The 27928-nt window shown below is 51.7% G+C and overlaps 1 protein-coding gene across 2 annotated transcripts; it reads right to left on the reverse strand.

Annotated features, from left to right (window-relative positions):
* Positions 1-233: 233 nt before the first annotated feature.
* Positions 234-27776, reverse strand: LOC119108646 (CD151 antigen). Of its 2 annotated transcripts, none has more exons than XM_037232261.1 (5): positions 27713-27776; positions 6321-6409; positions 3663-3854; positions 2867-3037; positions 234-1572 (listed from the first exon to the last, which is right to left on the reverse strand). In XM_037232261.1, the coding sequence occupies exons 2-5, from the start codon at positions 6396-6398 to the stop codon at positions 1321-1323; spliced, it is 693 nt and encodes a 230-aa protein (XP_037088156.1). In that variant the 5' UTR covers positions 6399-6409; positions 27713-27776; the 3' UTR covers positions 234-1320. The 2 variants fall into 2 exon arrangements, with proteins under 2 accessions (XP_037088156.1, XP_037088157.1); XM_037232262.1 differs by lacking the exon at positions 27713-27776 and adding an exon at positions 12403-12611.
* Positions 27777-27928: the final 152 nt, after the last annotated feature.

Below are 27928 nucleotides of genomic sequence, written 5' to 3' on the forward strand. Positions count from 1 at the left end.
TTGTCATCCTCCCTTTGCCTCGTGGGCGCGTGCTGACGGGGGTAGCACAATCGCCGACCTTGAACCAGACCGCCGTGTTCCAGCCGCTGCTCCCGATCGGCACGAGACGCGGTTGATCTGCACCGGCGGCGGCTGACCCACATCGGTGGGCGGGGTGGGGCGGGGTGGGGGTGGGGAAGGGGCACCCCATGGCGAGGTTAGATACAAGCCGGCCGGCCAGACAGACTCCGGGGTGCTATACAACGGTGTATTATGTGCGAACAGTGCCGAGGCCGCGGCCGGTACGTGACTATCGCGCTCTCGTCACGTATCCGCGTTTGATGCGCAGCAGGAACAACAGCGACGCAACATGTGGCGCCCACGGTTTCCGATGATGCAAGGCACATTGAAGTGGTTGCCATTTACTTGAAGTCCAGGCACTACGTGCCGACCATGCAGCTATCAGCCGGAATATGTCGTTGCGCTATTTAGGATCACCGCCGCGAATAAGAGCGCATGGTGTGAAATACATGCAGTGCGACATATACACACGAAGAACACGACACACCCCGCATCCGCGACACCACCACGCCCTTCCATTGTTTCGCCGAAAAGAATTCCGTACACATCGTTCACCATGAAACCAGCAATATCTCTTCAATTATATGTGAGTCAGAGGAATGTTTTCGTTTGACCTTATGTGAAGAATCTCAAACATGACGTCATCGCCATGCCAAACAAATCCAGAAATGACTCAGTCCCGACGCTTTCACCGGGGCGAATGCTCTCTCCCCCGGTCGTATTTGTGAAGCGGTCCCCATGCGGAACCTGAGCTGCTTTCCACCGGACTCCGCCGCTTTGCATCCTGTCGGGGGCAACGGCACGCCGAAGACGCGAGCCACTCAGAGTGGCCTCGCCCAGGCGTCTGTACGCGTGGCATTGGCGCTTTGGTTTGAGTGGGTCGCCATGGAGACTTACTCTTCTTACAACGCCCCTGTTTCTTCAAACCGTAACGTCACTTCGCGAACCGCTCTGAAGGCATTCCAGTGGACGACGCATTCCTGAGACAAGCCTCTCGAGGAGGGGCAGTTGTGGACTTACTGACGCCCCTGCGCCCATTCCTCTCACAATCCAGTATGGTCCGCGTCCTACCCTCGCGCCTGGCACCGTCCAACAGCACCCCTCCGACCTCCCAACAGTGACCTGTCTCCCGGTTCGAGCGTCCGCACCAACAAACGACGCTGCAATACTCCTCGCGATACGCCGACGCACCACCACTGCGACGAAAGACGGTCCGCAGCTGCGGCGAATGCTTCAGCCTTTCGACGGCCTTAGCGTGCCTCACTCAATCATCTTGAAGAGCGCAATGGCGAAGATCATGCCGAGCAGCATGACGCACGCGATGCCGACGCCGACGCCACCAATGACGGTGGCGTGCGCCGTGACGAACTCCTTGATGCGGCCCTTGCAGCCGATCTGGAAGGCGTTGGCTTCCGTGCAGGGCTCGGCCGTCCCTTTGGGGCAGCACGAGGCCGGCAGCGGGGTGACACGGCCCTTCCAGTCCTCTGGCCGGTCCACGCCACAGCACTTCATCTGTGGACCGCACGAGGGGGTGGGGGTGGGGTCAGGGGCGAGGGGGGCATCTGATGTCATCGATGCTCTGGCTGCTGGTGGATGGTGGTCGGCGTTAGGGGGGGGGGGGGGGTGGTCAGGGGCGCGCGGAGGGTATCTGATGTCATCGACGCTCTGGCTGCTGGTGGATGGTGGACGGCGTCAGGGAAGGGCGAGGTCAGGGGCATGGGGGGGGGGGGATCTAATGTCATCGGCGCTCTGGCTGCTGGTGGATGGTGGACGTGTTAGGTAGGATCAGCGACAGACGCGATGGAGATTGCGCAGGATCTGTCACCAGGAGAGCAGCAGGCATGATGACTACCAGCTTGGGATGGGTCAGGACTAGTCGGTGACGGTACAGGGCCAGCCTGAGCCGGGAAGACGGTCGGGGGGAGGGGGCTGCAGCTACTTAACTCTGGCCGACTGGTGGGGATTAGCCTCGCTTGGAGTGGGCAAGGTCATGGCAAACACCACTGGCAACCAACGTTCGAGGTAGTGTCCAAGGGCAGGGCAGAGCGCAGGTGCTATTATTCATGCCGCCCACGACACAGGCCCAGAAGCGCCGATTCACGATAAATTTCGGTTTGGGGATGATAAAGTAACGTCTCCAGAACGTCGTGGTCTCTCTTGAAGTATATTTGCCTGGATTTTCCGCTATTTTTTTTTATCATGACAGGGCTCTGAGGCGGATCAGGGCTATTAAAAACCCGGCTCCAAAGAGCCTCCGTGACTTGAGCGCATGACACGGCTGCCCGAACCCCATCATAAAGAATCACGCTCATTGCTCGAGACAAAATCACAGGTGGGGAGAAGCAAACCAGCCACTGAACCACGAACAATATAATACTGTACACAACTGCGTGAGACGAGCGTCCTACGGCCAGCCATACTTTCAGGATCACGACGCTACACATATGGCTCCGGTGGCACGAACCGTGTTGTGACCTCTTCCGTGCCCTCCGACCGAGAGTTATCCTCCGCTGAACAGTCCTGTATAAGTTAATGTGCAGGAGCGACAGACGGCGGTGTCGATATCAATGAAGCGTTTATGTTTCAGAACTTTGTTTTTAGAAGAAGAGAAGTACCTTATGTGAGCAATTAATCTGTATCTGATTCGAACCTGATGTTCTATCTGGGTGGACATTCCAAATACATCAATTTTAATGGCGATATTTTATAATAATTCTGCCTGGCGCCCTTACCACACCAGCCTACAACGTCAGCACCTGCGCGCGTTAAGTGACATCTTGCTGCACCTGCCGTGGCCGCCGCTTACCTGGCTCTGTGCAGCATCCCAAGCGTCCTTGATGCCCTGTTTCGTGCTGTACTCGTCCAGTTCAGCCGTCATCTTGGTGGTAATGGTGTCCTCAACGCGCTCGTTGAACACGTAGCCGAGGATGCCGCCGACGAGCAGCACGACGAACAGCACCAGCAGGATGATGAAGTACTGAGGGCGGAGTGTCACGATTAACTGGACGTGCACAAAATGCTTCACTGCTCGTACGCCTGCAGCAGCCCCATACAGTTAGCCCATCATGATGATCACATTTCGGTGCCATGCCAGGACTGGGCGGAGGGGCGGTACCACAGTGGTGATGAACGGCAGCAATGCTGTACTGGGGACGGACAAGCGCTGGCCTTCAGAGCTGTGGTCTGTTGACGAGCCTTTCGCGCAACCGTGACAGATGAGGGCTGTCAGCCAGGTGGACACTTCTGCACCGCCGGTGGACTCTGTTGCATGGGGAGAGGGGAGGGGAGGGAGGCGAGGGGAGAGGGATGTCAGAAATGTAGATCTCCAGCAGCGAATACAAATTACCGGTCAGCCCACCGTGCGCAAGGACAGCCATGGAAGACGAGCAAAGGGCAGAGATGCGTCTACCCAGCCCGGAACAATGCTTTTCTCTCGATAAGCAATGCTGCCTTTCACTTGCAGCAAAGATCGCGCGGGCGCGGATGTTTGCAGAGCTTGGCATCTTGCCCCTGTGATATACACAACAGACAAGGCCGGTCCACTCAGAGCACCGCCGCCGCAGCCTCACCGTACACTCAGAGCACCCCCACCGCAGCCTCACCGTCAGCAGCATGCATCTGATCTCCTTGACGGCACCGAGGCAGCCCAGGAAGGCGACCAGGGAGACGATGGCGCCGGTGGCGATCAGGATGTAGGCCGACGAGACGTACAGGTCGGTGCCGAGCAGCTTCTCGAACTCGGATTTGTCCACCACTGTCCACACGCCCACCACCAGCACCGTGATGCCGCCGATCTGCGGACAGGGTCGTCGGTGGCGTCAGCGGATGGCTACGTGGATGCCCGTGCATTGGCTTACGCCCGGCAACGGCTGAACGCAGCGCCGGTTGTCGGTGTCGACACGTTGAACTCACAGAGGGGAGCCGGAGCTTCGTCCGCTCGTCTTCAATGCGCAGAATACATCCGGAGAAGGATGCTGCAACTAAATTGTCATTACGTATACCGGTGGGACCACGTTATTTGCATTGCCCAGCCCCAGTATGTCGGCAGATCGGTAAGTGCGTCGCGATGAAGATGACAACTGCTCGGTCTCGCTGCACAGAAAACGCCTTCAAGGCCAGTACGGATGTGTGCTTATTTAGCTGATGTATAAGGTGCAGTAACTGTAATGCCCAACCGCTTCTTTTCCGAGAGCTCCAAAAATGTTTGCAGTGGCCCTGTCGTGTCGTTTGCTTGCTGTTCGGCGCTTGCTAAGCATGTGTCCAGTCACTTGCATCAATGAGTCGAAGCTGCTGCATGGCATCTGGTGTGCGATCGCATATCGTTGGTCTTCCCACACACAGTGAGGTGGATCAGGGTACCATCGTACAGATCATCCACTGACGAACAGTGCCTCAAAATGTAATGACTAGCGTTGTGGCAGTCTTTGGAAGCGACATTCTGTGGATGACACGCATCATCCTGTTCAGCTCCGGAAACACGACGATACATCGGACCTATGTACCGCTACATGGCAATGCAGAAGGGAAAGTGGAGATCATAACACAACCCTAACACCGGTCACTCGTTTTTGGGTGTTGATTCGCTGGTAAAAAGGTTATCGACATTGTTGGCAGGCCTAGTGGCATACGTCTGCCCTACGCCTTTGTTGTGTACACCTAACGTGATGCCGGCTTCGATGATGCCGCTCCGGTGAAAGCTGTCACGATGCACGTATCTTTCCTGCTAAGTTGTTTGGGCGGAGCGTGGTGGAAAACACTTGATTGACGAGTGAAGTAATTGTGATACGGATATTGCCACAGAAACTGTACCTTTTGTTCCCAGACAGCGTGTGTGGGAGTTGAAACAATGATTAGACTCAGGTTAAGTACAGCCAAAAAAGCCGAAAGGCACAAAAACACATATCTATCCATAGTAAAGTACTGTAGCGTTGGCAACGATACGGAATGTGCTCACCGTGATGAAAACAAGTGCAAAATATAAAAAATGAAAACGATAAAACACATCAAAGTTTGTGCCTCGGTCGACAACAAACTGGGTCATGCGCACAACTAATTGATGCATGTTTCGATGAGCGTGGTCTGCCGGATGCATCGCCCGTGGAGTCACTATTCATTGGTTCATCATACTTGTCCTGTACTTCGTGCATTTTCCATGGTCTGAGCAGTACTGTTTTCGGCACAGTTAAACCATCTTAAGATCTAACTAATCCGTCATTGACAGCAGTCGTCACATGGCATCATTAGTTAGTTGAATAACATGATATTTTTGCCGATCTTTCTTGTGCACAATTTCACTTATTCAATATCTGAAGCATTTGAACGAGACACAGACACTAGTCTGATGAGCGTATTTAGATGACAATTATTGACTGCCACCAAATCTTGCAATTCGATAAACAATTTTATAAGTTCGCAAGCAAAAGGCACTGTACACCACGCTAATGTGACAAACCATCGAGGTGACAGTATTGCTGCTATGGTTTACTAACCAGCCAGTTATATATGCATGCACGAGTATAGTGCCATGATTCATCAAGTGTTTCGATTCTCCCCGCCGTGATTGAAATCACGACAAAGTAGTGGGGCACCCAGGTCGTTTATGTTATGTCTACAATAATGATGGATTATTTAAGCATGTCAGAATAAATGTTCTTGATGAGCATTTATCCTCTAATGGATGATCGAGCGTGATGCCGTTGCGGTGTTTATGCCTTCACTCATTCGCTAGTCAGAGCTTTTATGACGCATAGCGTAGTGTATTATCCACTTTCGCAGGCAGGAATTGTTATCTCATGTTCCAGAGGCGGTAATTTCGTGTCCAGGCAACCCGCACCACTCTGCGTCTTCATGAACAGATGTTGACTTCATAATGAATCGGCTCCATCTCACCAGTGCTAAATGAGCTGACGCTCTCTCACCAGTACGAAATGAGCCGTCGCTCTCACCAGTACGATATGAGCCGGTGCTTTCTCACCAATACGGCATAAGCCGGTGCTACCTCACCAGCACGACATGAGCTGACGCTCTCTCACCAGTAAGAAATGAGCCGTCTCTCTCACCAGTACGATATGAGCCGGTGCTTTCTCACCAATACGGCACAAGCAGGTGCCTTCTCACCAATACGGCATAAGCCGGTGCTACCTCACCAGCACGACATGAGCTGACGCTCTCTCACCAGTACGAAATGAGCCGTCTCTCTCACCAATACGAAATGAACCGGCGCTCTCTCACCAGTACGAGATACGCCTGCTCTGCCTCACCAGTATGAGGAAGTTGGCGATGAACAGCAGGTATTTGACGCACTGGCCGCACCCCTCCATCTCTCGGCCCAGCCCCATTGTGAGCAGCTCTGGAAACACAGCAACCGTTAGAAAGAAACACTGGTGACACTGCAGGAAAACTGACGAGAAATGACACAGACTGGAAAGCACAGCACAGCACAGAAGACACAAAACCCTCCGTGTAGGATCCAGGAGGCACCCCACTCTTTTTCACTTTCCTATGACACTGTGAACATGGCCTCAAACTATCGTCGAATGCTTATGCTGTGTTATAAGAAGATCGACGTGGTTTCACTGGATATTTACAGCTTGATGAATGCATCTGATGGAGTGTGGTATCCCAACCCAATGAAAAAGTTCATGTGAGCCCAGCTCGGCCGTGGTCTATGGCGAAATCTCTGAAAACCGCTATTATCCAACGAAGAGCATAAACGGCAACACCTGGTGTAGCAAGTAATGTCATATCCATTTTTAGCACCCACACATGGATGCTGGCCGCAGCAAACTGATCGTTCAACAAAAACGTCACGTGCAAGTGAATGTCAAGCGACACACCGGTTACATGTGGCCCAGCCGCATCGCAGTCTCCGGCCAAGTTGGAGACTGCACGAAAGAACAGAACAGCACCGTCACGTTCTGTCCTACCCGCGCTCCCAATGCCCTAACGGTAACAGTGAAGCTTCGGTTTCTCACCGATCTCTTGATCATGGACCTAGTATATTTTCATTCCTACCTACGCTGGGGGACGGACGAGTGTGGCAATAGCCGATATGGGGAAAAATGTTTTACGTGTGTATGCTCTCAAAGGAAGGCAACTATCGTTTGAGTCGTTTACTAATTCCTGACATGCGTAAGACAGCATATTCTTATCTATAGCCGCTAGAAAAAAGCATCACACACACACACACACACACACACACACACACACACACACACACACACACACACACACACACACACACACACACACACACACCACACACACACACACCACACACAAACACACATACACACACCACTCACACACCACACACACAATATTAGATAATATATATATATATATATATATATATACATATATATTTATATATGTATATATACGGTGCTATACACAATATATATACACATATATATATATATATATATATATGTGTGTGTGTGTACTTAATATAAACAGATATATGTATACATATATTATTTTTATTTATTAATACACATACTAAATTGCATAGTTGATAAATTGTGTACGCACACATATACATGTATATACACATAAACGTATATATATATATATATATATATATATATATATATATATATATATACATGTGTGCGTGTGTGTGTGTGTGTGCGTGCATATACAAATGTATAAGCGGCCAGTCCGACTGCTTACCCGTGAACAGCAGTCTGTTGTGGCGCTCGGCACCAACGAGTAAAAAGGAAAACAGAAAACCGTCCTGCAACTTATTTTTATATGTTTCCTGTTGTGTTGTCTTATTGAAGAACCAGTGTTTCCCCCAGCAAAAGTTTATGCATTTTTCGAAGAGGTTAGTTTCCACGTAGGGGTAGTTGAAATGGCTGGCTGTGCTTCAATGCAGGGAAAACGCAAATCTTGGGAGATCGCATCACAGACATGCTAACTGAATGCGAGGAATCGTTGTATATCCAAGTGACCTAAATGACAACGGTTATTCTAGCACTAGTCCCTCTCCCTCTTTCCCTCTCTGGTTCTCTGTCTCCCCTTCCTTTCTCACCGTTTTTTCCTTTATATCTCTTGCTCTCGCCATATTTCTCACTCCTTCATCCAGTTCCACTCCCTCTCTTCTGCATATTCCTCCAGCCCTCTATCACCCTCCTCACCTATTACATCCTCCTCAAGTTAGCTGCCATTCTTCCTCTTCCTTAGTTTCCCCACAGCTTCTCTCCCTCCAATCCTTTTGCTCACTCTTCCCTCTCCACCCCGTCTCTCTCTCTCTCTCTCTCTCTCTCTCTCTCTCTGTCTCTGTCTCTCTCTGTCTCTCTCTCTCTCTCTCTCTCTCTCTCTCTCTCTCTCTCTCTCTCTCTCTCACTCCTTCCCTCCCTCCCTCACTCCTTCCCTCCCTCCCTCCCTTCCCCCTCCCTCCCCTCCCTCCCTCCCTCCCTTCCCCCTCCCTCTTTCTCTCTTCCCTCTCTCCCTCTCTCTCTCTCTTTCTCTCTCTCCCGGACGGCTTTATCTGCCGATCACGCTGCCGGTGGCCTCGGTGCCGCCGCCCGCCGAGGCGCAGCGCTCACCGCACCTCACCACGGGGGCCGACCTTGACCCAGACGCGGCGCGCCCGGCCGCGGCCGCGCGCGCTACACCGCGGCGGACAGGCTGGCGCGCCGGCGCAGCGCCCGGGCGGGTGGGAAGGTCAGGTCAGGGGTGACAGACGGCCGCCACCTGAGGTGCCGCCGACTCACGCAGTGGGTGCGTCACGTGCGCTGGTGGTGAGCTATAGTCACATGGGCGCGGGAGCGTCACAGTCAGGCGGAGGGCCAAGTCGTTGTCGGCGACGCGGCTCCATCACGGGGTGGCTGGGAGCAGGGTGCTTTTCACATACTAAGAAAGACAACGAGCGGCTTTCATGAACATGACGCTTGCATTTCGTCCATGCAAGTCATTGCTTGGAAATTCTTTACCTTTATCACAGTTCTGTTGTTTGCAGTGTAAAGTGAAATCAGTAAAGATCGAAGCAGTTCGTGTTTCTATTGTATGGTACGTTGAAGTCTCGCGAGAGACAGCTTTTCATTCCGGGAGGCCGATGTCAAATAATTAATGATAATATTTTAGTAAGAGTAAAACAAACAAGTGCCAGCCTTCTGATTTTCTTGGATACGGTTGATAGCGGCTTGAACACGTTTTTCTGGTACTTGCACTAAGTTTAGCGATACACAGGCGCCCGCAAGCTTGCTTCGCCAAAAAAGAATGCTTGGGGCGTTTAAAGTGAACTAAACATCGTTACAGGTCACTAAGTGACCTGTAGTGTGCATACAACACTAGTGCAGACAAGGGGTGTTTGCTTGGAGCTAGCTGTGACTCTTAATTTTCAGTTTAGAGAATTGGCTAAACAGATTACATTCTACGTTTTTTGCTCACCCCCACCCGAGGTTCCGCTCGTGGAGGAAAGCAGCACCGTTGCGACTTGGGCAGACGAAACCAGTGTCTTAGTACTTCTACCAGCTGGCAGCACATGTCATCGGCAGCGAGCTGGCATGGGTTTCAGCTAACTATCGTCTGCATCATATTCGTGGTATGGTGGTCGGCTATCCCGACTGCCAAAGATTTCGTCAAAATACTCACATCCTGTCGTCGAAATGAGTCTTAATAACATTTGTCTCCACTCGGTCATTGACATTTGCCTTTAATAGTTGGTGATTGCACGAGTCTACCGCAACAAAACCAAACACCTTAGCTCACTTTTTCGCTGTGGGTACATCTGGCTGCGCTGACGTCAGCTTGCATCGACTTGCTGACTTCAGTGACTGCGCATCTCAGGAGAAATTATAAAGTCATGCAGTACCAGCTGGCAACACTCAGTTGCACTGGTTAACAAAACGGTCTGACCTTGTATGGTACGAAGTGCTGATTCACCGTGCATATTTCAAACGACATCATCTACTCAGCTATGGGCCTGGTCATCACCAAGCCTCCTTTTTCATTCCGGGATTTCAAGCCAAGTGTATTGGTCTCTACCGTCATCACTAGACTATTGACTATCTTACCACTAGCGCCTATGCCTTCACCACCTACAAAATACACTGTAACTCATTTTGTGCTTCCTCCAGCTCACATCTAGTCTAATGCCGGCCTCTGCAGCCTTTCCAGTAACATTCACCATCGCGAAATAGTCAACACATCGATTCTCCAAGATGGTCCTCGATCTGGGATGCTAATGTTATGCATCCGGCACTATCCATACGGATCGGCATATACCTATAAGCTGAGATCTCCGGTTCATCGCCGATCGCGCTATGGAATGAATGATCCTTTTGGAACGCTTGATTGCTATCACGTTATTTCGCCCATGCGCAATGCCCGGCATCCCTTTGGGCTGAAAGCGGACCGTCGGGAACAAGGCACGTTGCAAGCAAGATAGGCACCGCACAGTTCACCCCAAAGACAACTCGAACGGCATTGTTCAGCCCCGAAATCGGTTATCCCGTTCGGGCTCAACATTGGAACTAAATCTCTGCAACGACAAGCACACATTTACGTAAAAAATAATGTGTTACAAAGTGCAGTTTAAGAGTGCGCATCAAGTACCAATCGGTTTTCTGGTGTGAATGCTATTGCTTGGGACAAAAAGGTAAATATTACCGGGGCTTCAAATGAGACGGGCACTTTCTAAGAGCCATAAAACATATTTATCTACACCAGATCAATGGCCCTGCGCAATACAAATCTGATTTTACCTTCGGAGTTCCTTACTCGAACTTGAAGCAGTCGATGCTCGGCATAGCTCATGGGGCAGGAATGTCTTGAAAGATGTACTACATAGAAGAACCAACTTTGGGTTACCAGCTTTGTCACATGCTTCGGATAAGGAAAGCGTGGAAGAAACAATGCAAGTCCCGAAGGACCCAAACTACATGCTGGTATTAGACCTATTCGTCATATTTAGAGAGCCGGTCTTGTAGTTTTAGTCTTACATAGTTCACAGGAAAGATAACGGCTCATATCAGTCTGATTGTCACTGATACGAAGCCATCAGCGGTGACTATTGCACCCAGCGTGCTTACATTTCTTAAAAACGTGCGATAAGACAATGACGGGCGATACACTCGAAGTTGTTGACGCCTCAGATGCGGGGCATTACGACACACCCAAAACCAGACCTAGTGACCCTAGAAGCCCTGCACAAGAACCACAGGTCAGTCTGGCATATCTGATGAGGTACTTTACAAGCCGAGTCACTTATCAGCGGAGTAAATACAAACAGGGAAAGCACCCCGCCAGGGCACCCTCCGAGACAAGGCCCCAGCTCTGACGATCAGATCGATAAGAAAAGCCTCTCATTGTCGGCGGCCACTGTCCGTGATCCAGTTGCAGGCACGGGCGGCCGGCGGGGGCGGTCCGGGTCGGCGCCTGCGACCATCGGCACGAGGCGGCGTGCAGGGCAGCCGCCTTGACACAGATGTTCTGCATCGGCTCCCACCGAGGCGGCGCGCGCCGCGCCCGCGGCCGGCCACCTGAGCGGGCGCGGCGCGCCGGCCGCGCGGCGCGCCGCCTGTGGCAAGGGGTGGAGTGGTCTGTGCTGATGTGTTACATCCTCTCTGGAGTTCGGTGGTGTTACGGTTGGGGTTGGGTGGGGGGGTGGGGGGTCCCACGGAGCTGGAGCTCGGGCTGGGGAAGACTCTGTAGTCCTAGGGAAGTTCTTCTTCAGGGTGAAGTGTCGCTCCTGGTCTCTTAATCTTATCCTGGTCACGTCGTCTCGATCCCGTCCTATTCGATCGCTTTCTCTGGTGTTTGGTACGCGAAGCCAGCATGCTTAAAGCAGTGCTGCGGACAGAACCAACCATACGTAACTCCGGGAGCACAGTTTCTGACCATGCAACAAGGCCAATCACCTCTTACCCATTTTTTGCGTTCATATTCGTATTCGGATCAAAGAACAGCCGAGCTGTAAACAAACTTGGATTGTCTCACTTGGATTTGGATTGGATCTCACTTGGCTTGGATTCTCTCACCGACGATAAGGTTTGTACCATGCCCATCCAGTCAGCTTCGAGATGGGGACCCCATGTGAAGGTAAGGTTTATACGACGCCAAGCCGGCCAGCTTTGGGACGGGGGCCACCTGGCGGTATGGTTTGTACGACACCTAGCCAGCCAGCTCTGGGACGGGGGCCCCACATGAAGGAAGGTTTATACGACGCCTAGCCAGCCAACTGTGGGACGGGGCCCCACCTCCGCGACTGAACGGCGCGGCAGCGACTGGCGTTAGATACGCGCGACATAAAACATGACGAGCTTGACCCCATTTTTAGTCGAATCACTTGGGTTGTTACGTTTACTACCGCTATGAGTTACGAAACGACCATACCGGTTTAATGATGTGGGAGAGCAGACTTCTGTACCATTCACAACCACAGTCCGAGGCGGCTGCGTCTAGCACATCACTTAACGCTTTCTGGCCAGCACAGCGTCAACCAGAGCCCTCACGGCGCGACTTCCACCTAAGCCTGCGCTACTTATTCACGCTTCACTGAGGAGGCCCTCAGGCCGGTATACATCTTCTCACCCCGGCAGACGGGCACTGGGCAGTAACCGCTGGCGCGCGAGGCGCTGGGACCGGCCAGCGGGCCTCCGGCTCGCCGGGAGCTGGCATGAGACCCGGATGTGACCCACTTCCGGTGATCTGGGCCGGACCACTGGCCGGGGAAAGCTGCGCATGCTCCGGTCGGATTGGAAAGGCTCCTCTTGAGTGAGGCAGCGCGCGATCAACACGACACTGGCGCCAACTGCTTTCAGTAGCGCCGTGCCGGGCGATGGGGCTGCAATAGTAGTGGAATCGTTGCTTATGACAGTTGTGATACGTTTGTGTGATGAGCCATTTGAGATGTTAAGTCGACACAATTAATTTAACTGGCGAAACCAATTGCGGGGCACTACTCAACTTTATTTGATGGACCTCAGCGGACGATACCCGGTACAAAAAACTTGACTTTTTTGTTATGCGGTAAACATTTTTTCTTCTTGCATCAGGATTGTGATCTCGCATTGAATGCTCAGCAATTCCTCTATTTCAAAGCCTTAATTTGTTTGAAATACATTAAGTTGCCAAACGATGCGTAAAGCTGGTTCCAGCACATCCCTACAATATGGAAAAACATGACGTGCAATCATGACCTGCAGGAAACAAGAATGTTAAAAAATATCAAACATAAAGCTTCTCGGAATATGATGAGATGTAAACATTTGCACAGTAAAATTGTTTCCGGCCCATGCTAATGGCCAAGGGTCCACGAATGGACATAGCTGGATTTAGCAAGGAAATTACACAGACAAAGTGGTTCCGCCGCAGGTGGGAATCTGGAGGAGAGCCTTTTGAATTTCTTGTCATGCTGCACCATAGGCGTGATGCATGAACTGGTTTGGATGGATATGTCCCCGTGTGATGGTGGCAATGCACAGGTCGATCAATTTAGAATGACTTATGAATACACGAGGGTTCGATATGATAATACATCATTTATGTATTATCTATTTAGCACTGATTACATATGCATGGTTTACTCATGTATTTCCAAGACCCAGTCTCTAAGCCACTGGCGTCATGTGAGACAAAGCAGGAACGCGGCCCTGGCTGCACTCGTACGTGCGTAGGTGTACCTGTTCATGTGCATACATACCACAGGAGCCCATCGCACGCCATCGTAAGCCACTCGGGTGCTCGCGTGCGCTGCTCACCGGGCCGGGAATCGGGCAGGAAGTCCCCGCCCGGCCGGAGGAAAGCTCGCGTGGCCCCGCCGCGTGAAAACCCCACACGTCAGCAGACGGCCGGTCCAGGCCGCGGCGCCACCTCGGGGCCGCTGAGGGCCCTGGCGGCAGATCGGGGCTAGGCAGACGGGGGCTGCGCTTACACCGCGGCTGGAGCGGCACGAGCGCTCGGTCTCCACCTGGAGCCTCTGTTGTGGGCGCGCCCGGCGTCAGCAGACGGCCGGTCGGGGCCGCGGCACCGAGAGGCCTCTGAGGCCCCTGACAGCAGATCGGGGCCAGGCAGACGGGAGCTGCGCTCACACCGCGGCTGGTGTGGCACGAGAGCTCAGTCTTCACTTGGGGTCTCTGCTGTGGGCACCGCCGGCGCCAGCCAGCCTGTGGCGCTCCAGTCTCGCAGCACGAGCTGCCTAGAAATTGTGGAGGTTTGTGTGGTAGGCGAGTTTAAAGAGTATCGAAAGGCGAATTTTCCTCTAATCGTATCAGTGCTACATTTTGGGTACACTTGCCATCAATCAGTGCCATACGGCAGGGGCTCGTATGCTGCAGTGTATCACGCACCATGCCGTCATATCTGCTCACGCGCCTGCACAACCCCCATCAGACGAATGAGATGATGACAGCCGATGATTATAGGTGCGTTTCTACACCACAAAAACAGTCCTGCAGCTGCAACAGCAACCACACCGCACCGAGTGAATGTTTCATCTTATATAAACCACATGCAGCTATAATTGGTTCATAAAGACACCACTTACACCAAACATACATACATACATACATACTTACATACATATATATATATATATATATATATATATATATATATATATATATATATATATATATGGGTGTGGGTGAGTATACTTAGCCGATGCGTTCTGGGAAGCGTGAACCAATGGTGTCACGTCGTGACGTAGGACTATCTGCAGGTCCTGACTGATGAGAACCCGCGTGGCGACGGATTTTGTTGATCACGCGCACGGGTCTCTGACCTGTTTTGGTCAAAGTTTGTCACGGATATGCTTGCGAGCGATCCGTCCCGTCCAAAAGAGACGCTCCCTACAGTTGAAGTGAAATGTATACCAATCAGGATCTGACCGTGTTCTCAGTTCGACAAGGATTCGCTTGCTGCACCATAGCTCTTCGATCTGCCACATCACAAGACGAATTTTCGCCATAATTTGTTGCGGAAGAATGATGAGCACACGGCGTGGTGACTCCTGCAAGTTTCATGAAAACGTCATGCGCTAAACCTTGGCCGTGTAGCCCAGTAGTGTGTCTGATGGCTTCTTACAGTGTATCTCAAAGTCACGAGCGACTCATTTTGAATAATTATTTTCCGGCAAACTCTTGGCACGACAGGTTCCAGAACTCTGGTAACATCAATTTGCAATGCAAATGAGGCTGGACAAGTAGTTATTGAGCCTTCTTTACATTGCAAGGCAGTGTGGGGTTATGTTGAATTGCAATCAGTCAATGAAGGCATTTGCCATTATAGCCTTTTGCAGAGTGGAATTCAATTGCTCATGGATGGTACATTAATCGGTAGTTCACTTATGAGTATAGATGCAAGCAAGAGTTATTCGCAGACATGGATTTCATAGTTTACCTTGCTGATGGGCCCAAAAGAATGTCAAGCCTCGCCATAACCATTTCCATGCATCTGAGCAGTGCACGATTTAACAAAGCAGGATACGTGCAACCACGGAATGGCCCAAGCCCAGCCGTAAATATGCCATGCATGCAATCCAGGGTAGTTTCAGCAATAAGAAAAAACAGCGGCTCTAATTCGCCTGTGCAGTTGGGAGCAAAGTCAGCTGGGCTTCACCCCATCGCTTCACGAAACGACTCCCCAGGAACAGAAAGCACCCCGCTAGGGCAAACCAACAGGCAGCGGTCCCTACCAGTCGTCACTTGGGGACGGAGCACTTCATTCAGCGACTAGTCTGCCGCATGTAGCTCCGCCGAGCCCACCACCGAGCGCCCTGTAGCCGCCCTGCAGTCCGACGTGGCACGCCAGAACAACATTAAACACTATCGGCGACGGCCGGCGTCGCAAACAAGTCACGGTAATCGCGTTCCGGCAGTTTCGCGATCCTGATTGCCCTCCAGCACGCGAGGTGCCGGCAGCTCCCGCGCGGTTCCGGAGCCAGCGCCCCCACACCTGAAAGCTGCGCTGGCGCTGGATTTAGGAACGCGCCGACCGATGTAATTACTGGTCGATTACCGATTGAAAGGTAATTTGTTCTGGTCGAAACTTGTCAAAAACAGTTATTCGTCCAATACAGGAATCAATAGGTGGGACGTTGGAACTAGATCGTGTCTAGCTTTGTTGTGTGACTAATATTTGACCAAAACCACTACGCTTGACCAACTGAAGTCCAAGTCAGCTCCGACACAAATACGTACCAGAGAGTATGCCTCCATCGAACCATTCGATGTGACCCGACCGGCCAGAGCGATCCCTGCCTAGCGTCGTTGCGTGACCAGAGAGAGAGAGGGGAGGGGACGCCAGAGGGGGCGGGGTCGATGGCGTGCGTGAATGAGCCATTGATTCGTTTGTCCGGCGCTGTGCGACGCTCGGCCGGTTAATTGTGACGTTGTCTGGACGAGGGGCGCGCCGACAGGTGGATGGCGTGGGGGTGACGGGTCCTCTGGCTTTCCCCGTCATATCCGCGCTGGCCCTGAGCCATATGTCAAGTGACAGTATGACGTCATTTCAGCGTTAATCCGAGGCGTCTCATCGCCCACGAGATCAGAGATACAGGTCGGGCCTTTGATTGGTACGATGCAGGTCGGGCCTTTGATTGGTACGATGATCTGCCACTGTTGTGAGCTTTTTGCACCCGTTCGTGACAGAATAGCAAACGAGCTTGGCTCAACCTGACGTTCAATCATTTTAATCTCATGATCTGAGTCCCAGAAGATCAGGGACCCTCCGCCATGCACATAGAAAGGAAATGCGATGATCATCGACGCAACCTGTGCACCGACTATTCTACCCAAAAACAAATTGCAGTGAACCAATTTTTTCGCCGAACGAGCACTCCCAGCTCATCGAGCATTGATTCATTTACGGGCGGAGCAAAACCCACAGCTCGTTGATGACCACCTAGTCACCAATCACCGATCGATGTCCATTACGCGCTGGCTGCGGTCCAATCAGCAGCACAGCACGTGGCCAGCAGGCTTTGATTATCCGTCACCCACGCTGCGCTGACTTCCGGTATCCCCACCACGCTGGTGCCGCTGGTGACCGAATGAGCTACAACTCCGAATATACCACGGCACAGCTCGCGTCTAAGCATGCGTCGCACGTGTGCATTGCCCGCACGCGCAGCGTGCGGGTAGTAGTAGATACCATGTGAGCACGTGTGGTTGTACTACGTCACATGACAATAACTTGACACATATTTTTGCTGGCTAAGTAGCGAAGTAATAGCTCAGGTGTCAGCAGTCTGTGTAGCTAGTCTCTGCTTATAGCTCGTGCTGGAGACCCGTCCGTCCGTCATTCGACCCGTGGGCACCGCACACGGGGTTTGTCCGCTAGCACCGCAGACGGGGTTTGTTTGCTAGCACCGCAGACGGGGTTCGTCCGCGGGCACCGCAGACGAGGTTTATCCGCGGGCGGGCAGACGGGGTCAAGCGAACAACAGATACACTCCAAGCAAACTACCAAGGTGAATCCGTCGTAGCCGGTGCCAGCTTTCTGGTATTATGAAGCTGATTCAAGGCTTACCACTGGCTGCGTTCTACCCCTCCACCAATCAGCACGGTCGATTACCAGCCAAATCACTTACACGCCGCGTCAGCCAATCCGATGGTGGTGCTCAGTTTTCCGCGTCCTGCGGCGGTGATCGCTGACGTCACGCGCCGCTATGACGTCAGCGCTGCGCGAGGTGTGGCTGACCCTGGTCACGGCCGTGACGGCACGGTGTGCAGCCCTCCGCGGGCGGTTCGTGACTGGACTGCGTCAGTTTGCGACCGGGGCGTGCCTATGCCTCGACGCGCGGAGATACGATCAGATCTGAGTTACGTCAAATGTGGCGTGCTTAAGCTCTTGAGCGTGTTAGCGGTCGATCTGACTACAGCCGCAGCCGCAGACAATAGGTGATGTCATCTCGCGGGTTGCGAGTGCATGATCTTCGAAACTTTTGACGATTTCGCGCCGGCTTAGCTTCGTTGCAATGAAGCTAAACGAAGCTAAACGTGCACGTTCAGGAACGGCTTATGCAAGACTGCGCCGAATATGGTCATGCCACTTATTGTGTTGGGCACAATAGCTGTAACCTAGTGGTGGGAGAATATACGTATCACGTCCTGAACTTTTGCTGTTGCTCATTCCTTTGCTCTGACATTGGGGTAAACAGCATCAGAGCACGCATTAAGCTGTTAGCCAGTGTGGTTGATAGTGCGACCAGCCTAAAAATAGCTGTTTTCGCCACCAAACGGAAGTTTTCCTTTTTGATATATTATGCCATTTTCCCCCTCATGCAGTTTCTACTTATGTTAAATAATTTAAAAGGGAGGCTTTGTCTATTGTACCGAAGTTTGTGCTCTGCTTTTGGAAAGCGTGATCATCTTTATATTTCATGTTATCTCAAATGTACCAACAGCAAAACAATATGGTTGAGCTATTGAAAATAAGTAACATCTAATGCACCAAAACATATCATAAAACACCGCATATAAAGTTCCGTTGACTGTGCGTTATAGCATAATCACGTCATGCTTAATCAACGTAATTTTATATGCGAGTTGCTGGCGGTAATCTTGGTCATCAGATATTCGGCTAACAGCTATTCGAGCCATAGAGATTTTCGACGTAGGGAACGTGCGACCAGGAACCACCGTCCAGGATATTCGAAAGTCACACTATGGCTTGGCACAGCAGCCTGGCCGATGTCATCGGAGCCAGCTCAAGCTCAAGTGGAGCCGTTCAGGCAAGGGATGTATGCACATTGGAGCGTAACAGGCAGCTTTTTCACTTCATTTCTTCTCTCCCGCACGATCAGATATGCCAACGATGAGTAAACCATAATCCCTTCGGTACATTCGGATGATGGATGTAGTGAAAGTAACGTAAAATGCAAACAGCACTTGTTACCACCTGCGAGGGAAAGGAATGCGGTTGGTTAAGTCGCACGACAAACAACGTGCCTGATAACCGTATCACGCACATTGTCATTGACTGCGGTCCAATAAGAGGCGGGGGAGGGGGGGGGGGGGGGGGGGGCGTCCTTACATCCTAACAGTAGTCCGATATAGAAGCACATGCATGTCGACAGGACCGACACTAAGGAGCCTCTCCGACACCTCACTTGCCGAAACGGATCCTCCATTTCGCAGACGTGTAAAAGCTCACAATAATCCCCAACTTTCAGGCCTTCTGCTTCGTTCCCTGCCGGTCTTCTGCACAGCCGCGGTGGCCCGCCGGCCCGCCTCTGGCTCTGCGCCCTCCACGACTCTGGCTCTGGTCCCGTTCCCTGCCGGCCTGCTTCTCAGCTGCGGTGGCCCGCCGGTCCGCCTCTGGCTCTGCGCCCTTTACGACTCTGGCTCTGGTTCCGTTCCCTGCCGGTCTGCTTTTCAGCCGCGGTGGTCCGCGGGCCCGCCTCTGGCTCTGTGCCGTCTACGACTCTGGCTCTGGTCGCGGCGGATGTGGCCGTTGGAGGCGCACCTGTCGCCTGCTGACGCCAGGCAGACATCCGGTCCCCGCAGGTGCCCGCGTCGAGCAGGGGGACGGAAGGCGGAGCCACGGCGTCGGGTTGCGCTGGTGACGGTGTTAAACTATACATTCAACTGTTTTGCCAGACGTGAGGAACTATTCGTGCGTTTGACTGACGACTGTGTGGTTTTCACTGATCTGTTGCCTTGTGCCGTGAAGTTGGCGCTGCAAAGGACAGGCCTGCGTCCCCACGGAAATGTTAATAAAAGGAAGAAAAAGCTGTCGTCAGATGGAATTACTGTTTGAAAAAACGATTGCATGGGACTTGAGTCTAGCACAATCACCTTTACCCTTAACCGATCATTTGCAACTGGAGGAATGCGAAGACGGTATGTGTCGGAAGCGTCGTATCCGGACGTCGTTACCTTGACCAGTCGGTGTTGGCTTCTGCAGGCTGGCCGCGTGACTCTGATGGCTTGTATCATACTAAGATCACGCAGAGTCACCGTCCTTGCCCCCACACTTGCCTGGCGTTGAATATGGCTCAGTCACGCCCTGTTTCTCAAATTATTGGAGCTAACTGGCTCCACGTATCGCGCAAGTGCTGCCGACACTGAACTAGCCAACTCATCGCAAGTGCCGCCGATACCAAACTAGCCAACCCGTCATAAATGCTCCGATACCAAACCAGCCAATTCATCACACTTGCACACACGTCATCAATATGCATCTATAAACATAGAAGACAAAAAGCCTTGCCAGTGTCGCTATAGCGCCTTAGAAAAGCAAACACGCAAAAAAAGACATGAGCACGCCGTCGCTGAGCTTCTATTGTCTTACGCATTGGGACAGTGCTGCCGCAACTCAACCTTCCATAGCAGCTTCACAATATGTGTAAAGGCGCCGTGGGATCTAACGTGCCTTTTAGCAATGTCCCGTGTCTTTTAATAAGTGACATATATAATATTTATGCATGTGTATATATATTATATTTATACATGCATATATATATATATATATATATATATATATATATATATATATATATATATATATATATATATACAAATGATTGTCGTGCCGGGAGCAGCCGTCCCAGTGCCGAATTATTGCCCGTGGCCTTGCACGCTGATGCGAGCATCATGAGTGGGACGACTTGGATATTGCGCTTCCCACGATCATCGCGGCAGAACCGCATACCGCCGTGCTGTGCTGTCAGGATGCTGCTGCAGACATGCACCAGTGGTGATAAGACAAGGTTTGGCTCTAAAAAGGCGACAGATGGGCGCAGTTCCAAAGTTGTGAGAAATAACGTTAAACCAGGGGATGGTTCATGGAAAGAGAGAACACAAATGTCCCTAGCGAGCCTTCCTTTAAACTAACTTTGTACTCGATTATTCTTGTCTCTTTGGAAATCTTTTTGAATGTACATGATCTCGAAAGGGAGTTAAACTATGTCTGAAGGTCCATGGGCAGCTGAGTGTGCCATTTCTATCAAGTGACGTGCATTATAAGCAAGCGCAGCTCATAACTTTTCTGATACTGCAGTAGAATACCGGCATGTTAATGCGTTGTCTGCGGAACGCAGTAACATGTTCACAGCTGGCTGAGAGTGTACGTTCCGAGTAGGCAGGCTATACAATTGTGGAACAGTAACTTGTGTATTCAAATTAACACCAGCCAAATATATTTTTTCTGGAAGAAGCAAGCATGCAGCTGTTCAACGTGAGGCAACTAACCAGCCGATCCATAGAAGTAGTTTTATATGAGGTATGTGGCAGACAGTGAGAAAACGCATACATGTCTTGCTCGTCGCCAAACGGTTAAGTCAAACAACTAAATGACTGAAACTGTCGACATCTACCACCATCACAGACAGAAACCTTGCTGTCCCAGAATATTGGTAGGCAGGAACTCGATTTTCGATTGCCAGCGAGTTTCTGTAGCAAAGCATTATCTGCTGCGTCACACCGTGGCATGGAAGGCCATGCAGTATCTTAAGTCATGCTAATTAATGACCTTTTTCATTACCTTCATTTACCGACCGTGGGTATACTACCTGTCATTACTGCTGATGAATATATATTGGTGCAATTTGTTACGCCAGGCAACCATTTTCATGCCATTCGTATGCAATCAGCGTCTCGTGCTTTACGCCCACCAGGACCAACTAACAAGTGTTTTGGTAGTATCGCAACCACGCAAGCATATCTGGCAAACTGCTTTATGCAACAACATCGTGTCAAGGATGCTCCGTACCGGCCGAGTGTCCAGGTGTGACAGACAAAAGTCCGACTATCGGGTCGCCTGTTACGCAATAATCTGTTTTCGATAATTGCCGATAAATTATTGAGGCCCCGCCCGAAGTTTTGTACACCTGCGAGCTGCTGTGAGCCCGTCGCCAGGAAGCGGGCCCAACGTCTGTCGACGGCAGCCACGACCTTACACCAGCGGTAAGCTGTTTGACACATATCTGGGTCCCGATAACCTCCTCAGGGTCCAGGCTACCGCTGGTCCCGTCAGCCACAGACCTTGGCTGCGGCGGAGGCCGACCAAGGTCGAGGCCCCGCCCACCTCACCCGCGGTGGTGACCCAGCGGCTGTCGCCCGACCTCTGGCGTGACCCCCGGCGGCCGGGGTCGCGCAGAAGGAATGGCGGCGCGGCGGCGACATTCACGGCGCTGCCAGGTGGCGAGGGCGACGGCGAGCGGGCCCAAAGCCGGCGGCGAACGAGTCCAAAGGCGGCGGCGGCCCAGTTGTCGGCTCTAACGAGCCGCACCTGCCGCCGTGTGAAGTTCCCGCCTCGATGGCCGGCCTTGACAACCGGCTACGCATTGGACGTTCGTTAAACGACGCCGTGCTCACAGACGCGGCGCGGTTTCCATGGAGACGTCCAAACAAACTGAAAGGGTGTTCAGGAGAAATTCGGCCGGTCTGTCGGCCTCATGGCTTGGTCCACTCGCAGTGTGACCTCCATCTGAGCACGACCTGCATAGGGCGTGCCAGATACCACCAACTGGCTAAATAGGTCACTTGAATAGCCTGTATCAGGCTTGTACTTCTCATACGATGTGCCGTCATAAGGTGACGATGACGAGGAGGATAACCAACCAAACGAAAACTTGACTTGTCTATGCGCACACGGGGATTTAAATAGCAGACACCCAAACGCGACTGATCGAAATATCCATATACGAGTGATGTTTGATTGAAAAAACGTCGGACTTCTTCAGTCCAGCATTTAAAGTATAAAAGCTGCATGAGCCCTCAAATACCTCCCATATCAATCGTTTTCGATATATTCTGCCACAATCACCTATTTACAACTTCCTTTGGAAGACAAAAATAACACCCGTATCACGAATTGTTTACAATGCAGGTCTGGCGGCAGTGAGATGCCTCGATATTTGAACGCAGTGGACATGCCGTAGTTAGCGGCAAGGACAAGAGCAGGCAGGGCAAGCAAGCCCTGCATACCAACCACACACAATGTCGAATGTCAGCGATAACAGCCATCGCTTTTGCAGATGACATGCAAGTAATCGTAACGAAGGACGTGCTACGTCTTTCGGATGACTAAATCATGCGTAATTGCTGACTAGAGCCCGGCGTTAAGTGACCTGTTGAACAATGGTAATTGACATCAGCGAGACATGAATGGCTTACGGTTCTCATAACCGGTAAACTTAGACCTGCCATGAAACTTAATAGGTAACGCTCACGTCCAGACAAACCATGGATAAAACGTCATACGGCTCATTATATATGTGAACTCGGACCTACTTAAATCCCCCGAATCTTCCCAGTAAGATCTATTTCATGAGGTAAATCTCGTTTTGTTCCCCTCGCTGCCTCAATGTACATTGAGACGATTTGGAAAATTCAGCTTAGAACAGAAGCCGTGCTCTAAACTAACTACTATATGAACAACAACTTCAAAAAACACCCATGGCGCATTCAGGTGGTGATAGATTGGTGACTAAAAATATTTTCTGTCATCTAGGTGAATCATTAAATCGCTTCATCTCTTTTCCCTTTCGATTTTACGGTTCCAGTGAGCCAAATCCATATTTCAAAAACATTTTTGAATTGTTCTCGAATACAAATTGCTGCGATGCTAGTAGCGCCTTTTTCGCCGTTACACCCAATAGCGGGATATTTGCATATGGCTCGGGCACACGACGATGGTGTGGGGGGGGGAGGGGGGCCTTGTGCGACGCGGCTTTAGGTTACGTATCAACGAGTACCACTCTACCCCTTCACTACCCACATCTACCCCTTGTAGCTGTCACCGCCCTGGCACTTCCTGCAGTCACCGCTGCTACCTGTGGCCACCGCAGATGTCATGTGTCACCTTTCCTTCATGATGTCACCTTTCCTCGGATGGTGTATGTGGTATGGGATAGACACCTTTCACCGACATTTTAAATTCCGCCTACGCAGCGTTTGTACGTTTGCCACGGAATGCATGGTCGCCAGTGGGCGGAGAGCTATCGTGTGAAACATCTCACACTAATTTCGAGACCAAGACCAACGTTAATTCATCATCCCATTAGCGTCCTTGCATACCCCCAAGACTCCACGCCCGCCAACGCGGAACAGCGCTTTTTGAGGTATTTGATGGCACGAGGACTTAAATCGGACACCGGCTTTTAGAAGCAGGAAATACGCTGTCAGTGCACACCTCTGCAGGGTCCGTGATTCGATTTAATGTTGCGTCACGTTTTGAACAGTGCTGACGCTGAACGGAGAGCAGGATGGGCTACAATTTTACCGTTCACGCGATGATCAAACAAAACCGTACCACTTCAGACGTGGTCTGAAGCTGCCTCTGGGAAATACGGAGTACCGAAAGTGTGTCAGGATATGTCGGATGTATAGGTAGGACAATGCACCAAATTTGAGAACCGCGCAACGGCTTGGTAAGGCACCCGGATTAAAACAGGGGGGGGGGAGGGGGGGGGGGCATCAGGCTTATGATTGTAATGCATGTGGGAGGGATTTACTTAAAGTCCTAATATTTCCACTCACCTATTATAAAAGTGATTTCACTTAAGGAGGAGCATAAAACTGTTTCGTTTGTAGACTGTCCTGCCATGCAGTCTTGTGATGTGTGCGTAAGGGCGTAAATTGCGTGCTCCGTGCCGACCATACAAAAGCTCGTGCAAGCGTAATGCAGACCACGGTGCATCTGCCCAAACAACTGTTAGTCCTGGCTAATTCCCGTGATGGTTTGCCACAAGCCTTTAAGAAGGATTAGCCTTCCGTCCGACGGCCTTGACATCACGGCGAATGACGCATTCATGCTTGCCTAAAGGCTCTGACTGCCGCTGCGCGTTGCCCCTGGCTTGATCCGGAATAACAATGACATTGTGGCGACTTTATGCGGCGGTGGCGGTCACAAACAATAAAATCTGGCCAACGGAAGTGACCGCGACTGCGTGACCTGCGTCATCGCGTAACTCTGCGTCATGCCGGTATGGGATGAACAGGAAGGCACGTGTGTAGAACACACAGGATTATGCCTCGATGAGTGCTTAATACGTTGATTAGGACGGGCAGATTAACGGAAATGTATCGCTGAATGAGCCGTGCCGGCTCGTTTAAACAGCTTGCGTTCTGCAATATAATCGGGGTTGTCGGGGCCAATGATGCATGATACAGGCGCATGCTAACGGAAGACAATTAGGCGAGCAAATCAGCACATCAAGTTAAAAAATACAACACACGTCTGTTGAAAATCCGACAGCTGGGAAAGCAGCCATAAATACAGCGCTTGTAAGACGTTAAGATTCGAAATAAAACCTGCTGGCAACAAGCTCAAGCTCTCGTGGGTCTTACGACGGGATTGGGTTGCAGTTCGAAATAATTAATTATTTGGCCGTCAACTGCTCGAGCCATTTTACCCACGCCTGGATTCTCACGCGCGCCTCGCCGCTAATTAGTGAAGTCCTTGATGGCCATGGGAACACGCACGGCGGCATGGGGCTACCCATGGCCAGGTGCTCTCGGTTGCTAACTACTTCAGCAAATTGATCGGGAACAGTTAAATAATGTCGCACGCTCTCGGGTAACTGGCATGTGAGGACCACTGAAATTGGCGCACATGCATTCATAGCTGGGTTTTGCCGATGACTCAAGAAATGTTCACGGGCTGTAGAGAATGCCCATGCAGTATACTAAATTGCCGGCAAATGGTGGCGACATCTGACAGCAAACAAAACCATAAACAAAATCACACCTATAGCCCTCTTTTCCCTCCCTTGGAATGGCACATTCTGCATGACTTGCAAACATTTAAAAATGGGAACGATTCATTCAGACGTCCAGTTTAAGGGCATGAATAACCCAGTCAGATCATAACAATGTCCTTATTTATCTCGTAACCCACACCTGAAACATATTATTCGATAAGTTCCGTCTTCAGATGCTTCCTTATCGGAAACGTCAAGCATGCATCACGTTTACAAAAACATGAGACCAGAAAACAGCTAACAGCAGAGTTCAGCGTACGGAGAGGTAAAGGCATGAAAGCAGCCTTGCTTCGAACGCAAACCGACGGCAAGCCTCCAACAGCAGCCGGTTGAGGATGATGTGGCACCGAAGGCGGGATTACCTTTTGCCTCGTAATTATGGCGAGGGAACTCTTAACCACTGCCTGCTGCAGCATAATGGTGGCCTGCGGAGGGAGCGAGGAAGGACAGTGCAGGCTTAGCAGCGAGGCGGGGATGCCCAACTCCCGTTCTTTGTCATTTGCGGACACTCCCCAGCCGCCAACGGACAGCGGCTTGAGTCACGCCGGGCAGGGACGCCGCAGCGGTGTAGCTGCCAGCCTGCGCAGACTGGACAAAAAAAAAGACGAGCGCGCGGGGAGCGGCGAGGGTGGAAGCTGCCGGTCGACTGCAGAACATGCACTCATGTCAGCACCCCGCAGACCGCCGGCAGGAGCCAGGCGTCTCAAATGGAAGGCCTAACCTTCCCAGGCTTGTTTGTAACGCCGCGTCCGGGGCGTCGTTTGGGAGCCGGCTGGCAGATGGCTGGCCTACTCACACAAACGCTCCACGGCTGCTCGAACGGCTGTCGGTGGCGGCAAGGCATCTATGGCAGGGGCCGAGACGGCGTGGCCCGCCTCCAGACACGGCACTCCCGACCGAGCTGAGCGCGGTGACCGGGGTCACGCTGTGTGGATGGCGGCGGGGGCGGCGGCGGGAGGAGTGATAAAGATCTGACAATCCCGGCCACCGTCTCAAGGTCATACTGCCGGTGCCAGGTCAGCATGATGTCATTTACTGGCTACCAGATGACTCCAGGATCAAGATACTTAGAGCAGCTCCAGGATCAGCACGCCGGATGTGAGAGCACGCATAAACCAATTCCAGGAATAGCAAAGCCGAGAAGGACCAAATTAGGTAAGAATTTACTACAGGTGACGGCACATCATTACCCAAGCGTTTCGTTTGCCTTCTATAGCTTTTCTGAGACACCCGCAAGCCCAAGCATCTGAGGAGAAGCAAAATACAGGCAGTACTTTGAGATGCAGCAGCCCATGGTTGGAGCCCCCACAATGGTTGGATGGGCTCTAGGTAGAAAACAGTTTCAACTACAGCATGTACCCACGAAAGTTTATGTACAACAACTTTCCATATGATCTTATACAACAACTTTTCATCATAATCAATATGCTTCAGCGCTACATCACAGCATTGTGAAGCAAAAAATAATGTTATGCCATATATATAATAGAGTGCTACCGCCAAAGGCTTAACAGTGACGGTGGGACACCATGGCGGATCCTATGAGATCCTAGAGCACACGCACTAACGGAGCACACTGCAAAAGTCACGGGGACGAAAGTAGCCGCCTGAGTAAGTCATCTCTTGTGGAGAGTGAGCGGGAGCTGGAGGGGGCGGAACCGCACGAGAAAGAATGATAACGAACCTGCACGCTGCATCGAGCCTAAGTGTTCAGAACGTCAAGTTTCGTCTCGTAGACGTCATGAACCGAGACAGAGAGCTCACGCAGTACGAGCACGCAGTCCATTCCGAGGGGTTCAAGGCTCGAGGTGCGAGTGCTGATGAGCTATGGAAACGGCTTGAGACACTCGTGTGCGAGCCAGTGGAACACATTCGCCGATCATGTGCACTGGACGTTTGTGGACAGCGGGAGCGTCGACAGCACACGCACACGCAGGGTGCCTCCAGCGCGTTTTGGGGTGCGTCTGGACCAAACCCGGGGCCAGGTGCACTCACCTGGAGGCTGTGCGGAATGTGGATCACTGGGGCACCGAACCACCACAGTCTGAGAGCGAACGGCGACTGGAGCACGCCGGAGAAACGAAGACCGGCCGGCGGCCACGGGCGACTACCATACGCTAGCGACATCTGCACTGCTCAGTGTGTACTGACAGCTGCCGTAAAGCGCGATAGAGGCTGGTTGTTGCAATTTTTGCGATGGTGCGAAATAGA

This window comes from Pollicipes pollicipes, unplaced genomic scaffold (assembly GCF_011947565.3).
Source record: "Pollicipes pollicipes isolate AB1234 unplaced genomic scaffold, Ppol_2.1 Scaffold_6686;HRSCAF=7923_pilon_pilon_pilon, whole genome shotgun sequence".
Taxonomy (NCBI): domain Eukaryota; kingdom Metazoa; phylum Arthropoda; class Thecostraca; order Pollicipedomorpha; family Pollicipedidae; genus Pollicipes; species Pollicipes pollicipes.